Genomic DNA, 11,265 nt, shown 5'->3' with positions numbered 1-11,265 from the left:
CGACTCGCGCGACCTTGGTCACGAGGCGTTTGTGAGAAGCCCGCGTGCCGCTTGGTGTGGCATCAACATGCGTTTCTACGGACGACGATTTGAGCTGTAAAGCAGGTTCGGTTGCCTGACCCACCGCGGAGGCTCGCAGATCGCCGAAGGGGCGGTGGCGCTCTGCGCGGCCTCTGCGCGGCCTAGGAACTAGGGACGTGGTCCTCGAGGGGGCGCTAGACAGCTTAAGGGAACAGAATATAGGTAGTCGAATTAGGGTAACCCTAAGGTAAAATGAGAAACTTCTCCCAAGCGTCCCCTTACCCCCTGGAGGCTTCCGCAGGGCGCCTTTCCCCTCTCCCCCTCATTTATTTTATATCCTGGCCCTGCTCTAGCAAGTGCTTTCAAAGTGGAATTAGTGTCGTCGGACTACTTTTGGGAGGATCCACATTTCAAAAGGTGGGGGGATTAGGGAAACTCTTTTAGGCCCCTTCTCTCTCTCTCTCTCTCTCTCTCTCTCAGTCTCTCTTTCTTATTTACATTTATATTTCTTTTTTTTAATTAACTTATTATTGTGTTTACTAATGCTTAAGCCTGTTGATGATGTAATGCTTCTTGAAGAATCATAGAAGGGAAGGGATCTGATTTTTTTTTTAAGGATGCTTTTGTCCTTTGCTAGGCTCTGTTCCCATGCTTCCTTGATGAAGGCAGGACTGTCACTTTTTCAGGTTCCTGGCCATGCTCCATCCAGCAACAAACTGGGGGAGCTGCCCCACTCACTTCTGAGGAACTTGAAACACTGAATAAATTTATTTCTCTTTTACTATTTAATCATTCATTTCTCACTGAATGGGCAACGCTTCAAACTCAAGATTGAGGATTCTGCTCCAATACCGCAGATCACGGTGGCAGAAATGTTTTTTATTTTTCAATAGTTACTGAATTCACACAGGTTTTCCTGTCAAAAACCTTATTAAAGAATGTGGACCCGAAGTAACTCCCATGGCTCTGGAAAAACCACTCCAGTACTTTCTTCCATATATTTTAAATTAGGTCACTGGGAATAAAATAGAGGATTAGTAATAAAGTAACTTAAATAGATTTGGCTTTTACTCTCTAAACCTGATTCTTGCATGGTAGTAATGTAAGAGAGGCAAATGTTTCTTTCGAGTGCCTGCCTCAATTGATAGTTCCTGCCTAGAGCAGGACACTGAGAAAAATTCTGAAGCTTCATTTGGTCCATAGAGGGAAAAGTATCATGATTACCTAATATTCACTCAAATTAATAGTTGCTATTAAACACAGTTTATCATCCTGTAAATATTTTCCTGTTCAGAAAAGCCTGAAACCGATGATAGTATTTGTTTTTCTTCTCAGCCTTTGATTCTGTTACAAATTAATTGGACCTGGGGTCCTAGCTATAGATTCTTAAAGTCAACTTGGCCCTCAATTTTTACTCCAGGAATTGGCAGGCTATCTGGCCAAATGATAATCTCAAAATTGCACCCTGTCTGCCAAGAAGATAGAGGGATTTCTGGCCGGAGAAAAATTGATGAGAAAAGGCCCTACTTGGCATTGGAGCTCATGTAGGGTGCCTGTTGTCAGTCTCCTTTGCTGTAGGGACGATGGAGAAGTTACATGATCTGACTTCATTTTCAGTATCCACATATAACAGTAACACACGCACCTGCTTACAACACAAGGCTGTTGAGATTATGGATGGCAATGACAATAGCTGAGAAAGAGCATCACGTTGCATGGTAGAAAGGTCAACCCAGCATCTCTGAAAGGTGTGGGGTGGGGGGGTTGGGGAGTGCTGAGGCAGCAGAATGCACCTCAGGCTGGCTGTACTTACAAGGATGTTGCTGTTTTCTTTCTAGATTCCTTTTTAATTGAAAGTATTGGTCATCCCTTTGTTGAAAGTATATGTGCACATTTTTGTACTCTTAATACTTTACTCCTTGTTTGGATTTGTTATGAGACTGGCATCTGTGAGGGTTTACTAGGAAGGGAGGACCAATTACAGTTGTTGACTTTTGAGTTTGTTTCCAAGGTCAAAAGCCAAAGGTCTTGGACGATTTCAAGACTTTCTAAATTATTATAGTTATTATTTAGTATTTTGAAATTTTATATCCATTTGCTAAGTGGAGTGAATATTGGTTTATCTGAATTATTTAATAGAAAGCCTGACTTCCTTGTCACTAGATAAAGTTGCAAATCTTATCATTTTAGAGCTGGAGGAGACTACAGGGACTTAAATTTGACTTTCTCAATTTGTAGATGGCAGAGAGGCCAACCAGGAGGGCATAGCAGAGGTCTAGAAAAGTGGTGCTATTGAGAGCTGGACCTGGGCTGTGGCAGTGGGAATGGCCAGGAGGCAGAAGCTGCTTCTCAGGCGGAGAATCAACAGAATTTGGTGACCACCTGCGTTAATGAGGGGGGCAGTGAGGAGACAGAAGACTTGGGAAGGTATTTTAACCTTAATAGGCTGGGCAGTTGGTCACAACCGTAGACATCTCTGGCAGACCCACTTCCCCTAACTATACTCATCTGGAACATCTATGTTCCTTCCCACCTTCTTCACTGGCCATGCACTTGTCCCCTTGTCAGGTCCAGTGGTGAGGTAAGACTGACCTGATTTTTCTCTCATTAATTCACTTCACAGATACTTAGCACCTGCTATGTGTTTGGCACTGCTCACCTCTGAGGACGTAGAGGTAAGATATGGCACATGCCCTCGAGGAACTTACAGTCTAACAGGGAGAAACTAATGTGTAAACAGGTGTAATAAAGTGTTATGATGGAAGGGTAGCCTGGGATAAGGCTGTTCCTTTTATTTTATTTTATTTTTTATTTTTTTAAAGGTTTTTTCGGGGGGTTATTTATTTATTTTGAGAGAGAGAGGGAGAGAGGGCACACGAAGGGGAGGGGCAGAGAGAAGGAGGGACAGAATCCCAAGCAGACTCCGTGCCATCAGCGCAGAGCCTGATGTGGGGCTTGAACTCACGAACCGTGAGATCATGTCCTGGGCTGTGATCAAGAGTCGGCCGCTTAAGCGGCTGAGCCACCCAGGCGCCCATCCTTTTATTTTTTTAATGTTTATTTATTTATTTTGTGTGAGAGAGAGAGAGAGAGAGAGAGAGAGAGAGAGAAGGAGAGAGAGAATTCCAAGCAGGCTTTGTACCGTTAGCGCAGAGCCTGATGGGGGCCCAGATCCCACAAACCCTGAGGTCATGACCTGAGCGGAAACCAAGAGGCAGACACTTAACCAACTGAGCCACTCAGGTGCCCCAAGACTTTTCCTTAATTGTAGGTAATCTTCCATCCCAAATCTGGAGGTATTCCTGATTGCCAAGGGGGAGGGAAGACAGAGAACCACTAAAATAGAACATAGCACGCGGAAAAGGGATTATGGACAGCTTTGGCTCCATTATACTTCAATTTATAATTTGTTCCCATTGCAGATGAAATTCCCTTAAATTTCTTATTTCTGGTGACTTGTGTGACCCTGAGGATGCTGTTTTGTATGTTACCTGTTTAAGTGTTGGGTTATGGAGGAGATGGAGGGGGAGGGAGAGGGAGGGGGAGGAAGAGTGAGAGAGAGATCTTGAGATCCTAGAGCAGTGCTTCTAATTTGCCCATTATGGCAAACAAAATTTGAATAGCATACTGGGGCAAACAAAAGGATTTGAGGTTATCTATAAAGGGCACAGCAATAAAATTATATCTTTGAGGGGAGCTGGGTGGTATAGTGGGTTAAGTGTCCAACTTTGGCTCAGATCATGATCTTGTGGTGAGTTTGAGCCTCATGTCCAACTCTTGTGCTGACAGCTTGGAGCCTGGAGCCTGCTCTGGATTCTGTGTCTCCCTATGTCTCTGACCCTCCCCCTCTCATGCTCTGTCTCTGTCTCTCTCTCAAAAAATAAACACTTAAAAATTTTTTAGAAAAATGTATCTTTGATATATGATCATGGTAAAAAGAAAATGGAAAAGTATTAGGGATTCAATATCAGAAGGTTTGTGTACTAATAAAATATTTTTTTAATTACTTTGAAAAAATGTTTATTTATTTATGTTTGAGAGAAAAAGAGTGAGAGCATGAGCAGTGGAGGGCAGAGAGGGAGAAAGATAGAGAATCCCAAGCAGGCTCTGCACTGCCAGCACAGAGCACAACGTGGGGCTTGAGATCTCACTCATAAACTGTGAGATCATGACCTGAGCTGAAATCAAGAGTCAGATGGTTAACTGAGACACCCAGGTGTCCCCTAATAAAATATTTTCAATTTTAAAATACAATCTTGAAATGCATGAAGGGAGTAAAGAGATACAAACTTCCAGTTATATTTATTTTATTTTATTTTATTTTATTTTTTTCAACGTTTATTTATTTTTGGGACAGAGAGAGACAGAGCATGAACGGGGGAGGGGCAGAGAGAGAGGGAGACACAGAATCGGAAACAGGCTCCAGGCTCTGAGCCATCAGTCCAGAGCCTGACTCGGGGCTCGAACTCACGGACCGCGAGATCGTGACCTGGCTGAAGTCGGATGCTTAACCGACTGCGCCACCCAGGCGCCCCACAAACTTCCAGTTATAAATAAATAATGGAGATATGTAGTGGCATGGTGACTGTAGTTAATAGTACTGTATTTCATAAGAGAGTAGATCTTACAAGTCCTCATTACAAGAAAAAAATTTTTTCTAAACTGTGTAGGGGCATGGATGTTAACTATTGTGGTGCTCATTTGCAATATATACAAGTATCAAATAATGTACACCTGAAACCAACATGTTACATGCCAATTAATTATACCTCATTAAAAAAATTAAAGTTCACTTTAAATGAGGAAAAGAAGAATCGTGAGCTTGCTTCCACAAATATATTGTTTGAAGTTGTTACATAAAATTTCTAATCAAATCTTTTTAATAAACTTTTAAAATTTTTGTCACCATTGATGAGAAATGTGTTCACACAATTTTAAAAGTTATTTTCCAGCTTTAGTGAGCTATAATTGACAAAAATTATTTTTAAGGTGTCTAACACGATAATTTGATATACATCGTAAAGTGATTAAAAGAGTTTTTAAAACTGGAATGTGTGGGTGGCTCAGTTAAGCACCGAACTCTTGATTTTGGCTCAGGTCATGATCTCACGGTTAGTGGAATCGAGCCCTGCGTTGGGCTCTGCACCGACGGTGCGGAGCCTGCTTGGGATTTTCTCTCACACAAAATAAAAGAACGTTGAAAAAAAAAGCTGAAAACTACTTAAAAATTTAGGTTAACAGTTGAAGAGTCGAGTAGCTTTCATCAACAAATGCAATTTTGATATTCCTTGTGATGATGCAAATGGATTTAAAATCCAATCAACCTTTTTCCTAAGGACTATTTCAGAATCACAATGAAACCTTAAGGACCAGGTGCCTTACTAAGAGCGCTCAAAGCACAGCTAGAGCGGAAGCTGCTCTGAGTGCGCAGACAAGGGCCCAGCAAGAGCCACGCCCCTCCACCGTCGCGGGCCTAGCTTCGCGCTGTGCTGCGCAGACTCTGCGTTCAGGTCGGGAACTTCATCCGCGCAGCCGCAGGGGTGGCCCTGAAGCAGAAGTAGAACCTTTAGCGCCTAGCTTCTTGAGCCTGTTGGTGAGTGTTGAACGGCCCTTGCCTTCCTACCTGGGTCCCTGTGGGTACTGCGTCTGACCCCACTTGCTTGCCTCTGAAAAGTCTGGGTGGAGGCTACTTTGGGCTGGAGGGCTTCCAGCACCTGCTTGCCCCCACCCCAGAAGCCGCCCCAGTGGGCTGAGAAAAATCAGCAATAGACTCCACGCCTGTAATGTATTCTTGACGCATGCTGTGGGAAACTGCCCTGGAGTGGTGGTTCTCACTTTGCATGCCTCAGAATCACCTGGAGGGCTTATTAAAACACTCTGCTGGACCCTCTACCCCTCCCCCGCTGCCGTTTCTGATTCAGCAGGTCTGGGGTGGGGTCTGATAATTGGCGTTCCTAACAAGTTTTCAGGTGATGCCCCGGCTCTGGAACCACACGTTGTAAAACCACTATCGTAGAGGCCAAACGAAACAGTTTTCTAAATACTTCATTTAAAGCAGTCCCTTCTCACTCCCTTAAGCAATTATTACTCGACATTATATATTCATCTGCCTTTTGCTTGTCCTTGTTAAGGTCCGGGAGAACAGGCACTTTGTTTTGCTGTTTTAGTCCCATCTTCTAGAACGCTGCCTGGAACGTAATAGGAGCTAAAAAGATATTTGTTGCTTAAATGAACAAAGGCAGCCCCCAAAGCTGAAACCATGAGAAAGAAAAAGGTCACTCAGGAAGAGGGAAGAGTAAAAAGGAGAAGGGCCAAGGACAGACCCTGGGGTACGTGGGCATTTCATATCAGAAATAGGAAATAGAGCAGAAAGCTAGGATCCAAGGCTGGTGCAGCATAGAAACCCACCAAGGAGAGATTTTTAGAAAAGGAGAGGACACCAAAAGTAAACATCAGAGATTATCAAAGATGAAAAGATTGAAAAGTCCTTAAGATTTGTCAATTACAAGATTTGTCATTGGTGATTTTGCTAAAAGTAGCTTAAGGAAGCTATTTAGAGTAGCAGGCTCCTTGCTTTGGGTTGAGTAGTGAATGGTGGATGAAAAAGTGGGAAAAAAAATGAGCGTGGACTGTTTATTCAAGGACTTGGCCACACAGGAATGGCTACAGAGGTACATAGGTCAAAAGTGTATTTTTACGTTTCCCACTCCCTGTGTCTGTGTTGTGTAAGATTAAAAGGATTAGCGCATAATTTTGTTATAGGAAAGGAGTGTAAAGAGATGTTGATTATACAGGACTGTGTAATAATAGCCAAAGGTCATGGAGCTAGAGGAGTTGGGGAGATAGACACAAGAGTAGGATGGATGGGTGAGATAGATGGTCCCTCACCTGCTGAGACCACAAGGAAAGCTGAGAGCAGGGCTAGTTGAATTGTTTCTGAGTTGGAAGCTCGGAAGGTTCATGCATGAGAGCCTCCACTTTCTCTGGGAGTCCAAGCAAAGTCAATTTCTAGTGGTGAGGCAGGAGTGGGTAAAAAGTGTAGGAGGGATGGCAAAAGTTGGAGTAATTGCTTGTGGGAAGAAAAATTGAACAATACCATCAAATGGTCCCAAATTAGGCATAATGGTAAAAAACGTTGGGAGGCAGGAATGCTATATTGGTTCTGTCATGAACTTGAACTCACCCACTCTCTCTTCTGTTTATCTAAAGATCCTCTCATTCTTGCCATGAGGCATATTTAAAGCTTCAGAAGCTTGAACAAAACACAAAAACCTCTTTCCTGGCTGTTTTCTAAGGCAGAACTGCTGGTAGCAGCAGCTGCAATTGAAATACACTCCTAGATGCAAGCAGGGATGGGAGGAGACCAGCTGGAGACAGTTAATTACCAGAATTCACTGATCATCATAATAGGCAGCAGGGTGGAAAAACACATTGGTCTAACTCACAGAACTCTCTGGTTGTTGTTAATTAATGGTAGGATCCCAAGGAATGAACTCAAAAAACAGCGGAGTTTTTTTGATTTGTGTAACAACAAAAGCAAACAGACCAACAAAACACTATTGTAGGTCTAGGGAACAGAGGCATCTCATGAGTGAGAGATCTGGCTTTGTCACCGTGTTCCTCAAACTAAATCAGATCCCGGACCCAGAGTCTCTTGAATGCAGTCCGACTACTCTCTTACAGAAAGATGCTGCCCTACCTAACATTGCAAACCTTCATCCTTTTTAGGATAACTGCTCTGAAGAAAAGGAAGCACCTACGTTTTTCAGTGACTATCACTTCCTAATGCTAACTAACTCTAATTTCTGGGACCCCAAAAGTCACTGTTTGCCATTCACATTCTGAGTGTACAGGGGTTGGTGATAAATGAATTCTGGCCCACTGTCACCTTTGGATAGGGCTAGTGGGACTGTGAGTTCATCTTGTGGTTATGTACCCTGCTTGCCAAGTGAAAAACTGGACTAGGAATCTCAGTAACAGACAGAATTCCTGCATTGGTGCATTCACTCATTGAGTAAGGGCTATTCTGGTAGAAAATGCCAAGCAGAGTGTCAAAAACATACATCAAAAGCCTACCTGGAGAACTGCAGAGGCAAGTGTTACCATCAAAGACATGGAAGATACCTGGTGTGATTGTTCCTACCTTATTTCCATTCACTTCCCAGGTGAGTCATCACAAAAGACTTTTGGGTCTTGGAGAATGACTGCATTATCATAAACCCAAGCATGTGAGGACTTCCAGTGGGGTCTCCTCACTGGAGTAATTCAAATAGCCCCTGACTCTTGGTTTTCAGTTATTGATCTGGGATTTAGCTCCAGAATAGCTTTCTAAAAGTCTCTTTTTTCTTACCTTTCTAGATTGAGCCGTAAGTTTTATGTTTTTCTTGCCTATCACTCTTTATTGTATCTTTGTTCATGTCTGTATATCCGTTTCTTCACTTTAACGTGGGGATCATGATTGTACCTCAGAGTAACTGGGGAGAAAATTAGATATTCTACATAAAAGAGCATCTTGTAAGCGCTCAATGTGTGGTAGCTGTTAGATGATTGGGGATGAGAATCTGGGATAATGTTTTTTCAATTCATTGTTCATTTTGCAGGAGTCATTCTCAAGTTAGATAAGCTTTCTGAATCTTACATGTCTGAAAATGTCTTTTCTTTTCCTGCACTTAATGCTGGTTTGGCTGGGTAAAGGATTTGTTTCAGCTTTGAAGATACTGCTCTACTGAGAAACCCGATAGCCATCTAATGTCCAGTGCTTATATAATCTCTTTATATAAAATCTCTTGGGTGCCTGGGTGGCTCACTTGGTTAAGCATCTGACTTTTGGTTTCAGCTAGGGTCATGATCCCACTGTTTGTGAGTTCGAGCCCCACATGGGGCTCTGTGCTGACGGTACAGAGCCTGCTTGGGATTCTCTCTCTCCCTCTCTCTGCCCCTCCCCCACACACTCTCTCAAAATAAGTAAACTTAAAGAAAAAACAAAACTCTTGATTCCCTTTCTTCTAGGCTTGGGATGGGATCTTCTCCTAGGATGGGATCTTTTTTTTTCATTAGTTATTCTAAGGACTCACTCGGCCCTTTTAATCTGAAAATGTGTTTTTCTTCGCATCTGGGATATTGTCCTTCTTTTTTAACTCCCAGACCTCACCACCATTCTTTCCATTGCTTCTGTAACATTTGTCATTTGGATGTTGGAACATCTAGATACACTTTTCCCATCTCATCATTTTCCTTTTTGTTAATTTGCTATTTAGCCTTGTCCATTCGACTATAAACCAGCCCATAAATCTTTTCTATTTTCTGTCAGGGGTTCCTCAATATACCTGCCTCATTGATGGAACATTTTGTTCCCAGAGCTTTTTTGGATTTAACATGTCATGGAATTTTAGATGGAAATTAAAGTGGATGTGCGTGCACAGCTTTCCTTCTTAATTCAGATTCCTTGGTTATGTTTTGGTTTGCCTTTTTACTTTTTTAGAGTGTACATCTTAAAGGTCTGCCTCTGTTCTGCACCTCTTAAACTGTTTTCTAGTTTTCAAGGACCATAAAAATCGGGCTCATTCCACCTGTCCAGTAAATACATTCCCAGGTTATTTACCCAAATATACATTCCCTTTTTTAGTTTGCCAGCTCGTTTTTCTCCAATGGCACCTGGAAGTTTCTCTCTCCAGGTCCCAGTCATTCGTCTCTTCTGGGAGCTTAAATTGCATGTAACTCTGCAGGGATTCAACACCTAGCGTCAGAAATGCCTGTAATTTCCCCCGACGATCAGACCTGGGTATCTTTTTTCCCCTTAAACAAGCTCCACCGGTGATTATGAGGCACACCCAAGTCAAGAACCTCGAGGCCCCCTCCACTTCCTCCTCCCACCTGCCTGTCCCAATGGCGGGACGGCCCGCTGCCCTTGCCCCTGTCGGGCTGGGGATGTGGTCGGAGAGGTTCTCGAGCCGCGGCCCCACCTCGCGTCTCCCAGCCACGCTGGACGAGGTAGGCGCCAGCGATTTCCGCCCCCCCCCCCCCCCGAAGGAGTCAACGCCGCCCGAGAGCCTAGCGTGGCGGCCCCGCGCCGGCCGGCCCCCAGCCTGGACCCCCGAGCGTCCCGCCCAACCGTCCCACCCGCCGCGCGCCCTCGGGGCTGGAACGCCGCGCGGGTTGCACGCCTCCCGCCCTCCAGCACTGGTGCGCAGGAGCGCGGGCGCCTTGGCGCTGCTCCTCCAAGGAGGCTGGACGGGAGAGCGCCTTTGAGTCTCTGGGCCACGCAACGGCAGCGCCTGCACTGTGGGCGACACGGGTGAGGGGCGACACTCCACCCGCCTGCCTCCTGCCGGCCTCGCCCCACAACCCCCTCGCTGCGTGGGCAGTCCCCAGGGATCGAGGGAAGGGAAGTTTCCCCTTCCGCCTGGGGGCAGGGAGGGACGTTGGGGTGGGCAGGGGACCCCGCTCCCGGGCACAGATGAGGTCGTTGACTTGGGTAAGAGGAAGCGGGCAGCCTCCCTGTCGGTCTGGGCCGGACCAGGTATGCCGGTGCGAGCGTCTTTACCGGGAGCCCTCTCCTAGCGCTGGGGAAGGCGGTATTGCGTTTGCCTCCTTCCCGAGCTTTTTCCCAGCGTTGAGGAGGGATCCCGTCTGAAGCGAAGTTTGCGGTGTAGAGACCCCAGACAAACCGTTATCGGGGCTTCAGCCAAGTCGAGCCAGGAACTTGGACTTCCCACACGTTAGCCAGGGGCAATGATGTCTCCAGGCGCGTGCAGGTGAATCGACACAGGTTGAGAGAGCTTGAATTGTGTGAAACGCCGAGTTTCAGAGAATCCTCATGGTTTTGCTTCTGCTTTATCACCTTTAGAACTCTGGTGTCGATTGTTTATATTCCACTATTGATCCTTTTAAACTCTCCCCTCCCTCCGACTTGGGTTTGTCTGCTCTTCCTAATGAGCCACGTTTCTATCTTAAATCCGGTAGGGTGCTATGTCTGAACAAGAGCGTATCCAGGAATGCCTGAGGAAAGAAATAAGGTCACTTCTCATCTCCACCAAAGATGGTTTGACCCCACAGCAGTTGGAAAAGGAGTACCTTTTGATGGTTGGCAGCCATTTACCACTCCGGGTTCTTGGATATCGGTCCACTATGGAGCTGGTGTTGGACATGCCTGATGTTGTCACTGTCTGCCCTTGTGGGGATGGTACTGTAATACTGAAAGGTAAGCTTAGAATTTGAAGATCTATAAGTAACACGTAACTAGTA

At 45.0% G+C, this 11,265-nt stretch overlaps 1 protein-coding gene across 5 annotated transcripts in view; it reads left to right on the top strand.

Moving 5' to 3' along the window:
• The first annotated feature begins 79 nt into the window (after positions 1-79).
• The window catches only part of TDRD5 (tudor domain containing 5), a 106,495-nt gene continuing 95,309 nt past the window's right edge, over positions 80-11,265 (top strand). For 3 of the 5 annotated variants that reach the window (XM_045452726.1, XM_045452725.1, XM_045452723.1), the window contains exons 1-6: positions 80-268; positions 2,645-2,696; positions 3,444-3,498; positions 4,825-4,829; positions 5,355-5,614; positions 10,984-11,221. In XM_045452726.1, coding sequence (XP_045308682.1) covers positions 3,494-3,498; positions 4,825-4,829; positions 5,355-5,614; positions 10,984-11,221 — 508 coding nt within the window. In that variant the 5' untranslated portion in view covers positions 80-268; positions 2,645-2,696; positions 3,444-3,493. Of the gene's footprint in view, positions 269-2,259; positions 2,396-2,644; positions 2,697-3,443; positions 3,499-4,824; positions 4,830-5,354; positions 5,615-10,212; positions 10,316-10,983; positions 11,222-11,265 lie in introns of those variants that run through there. The other 2 variants (XM_045452724.1, XM_045452727.1) reach the window with 2 other exon arrangements.

The sequence above is a fragment of the Leopardus geoffroyi genome, chromosome C3 (genome assembly GCF_018350155.1).
Source record: "Leopardus geoffroyi isolate Oge1 chromosome C3, O.geoffroyi_Oge1_pat1.0, whole genome shotgun sequence".
Taxonomy (NCBI): Eukaryota; Metazoa; Chordata; class Mammalia; order Carnivora; family Felidae; genus Leopardus; species Leopardus geoffroyi.
The sequence above is the reverse complement of the archived record's forward strand: the minus strand, read 5'-3'. Positions and strand labels throughout refer to the sequence as shown.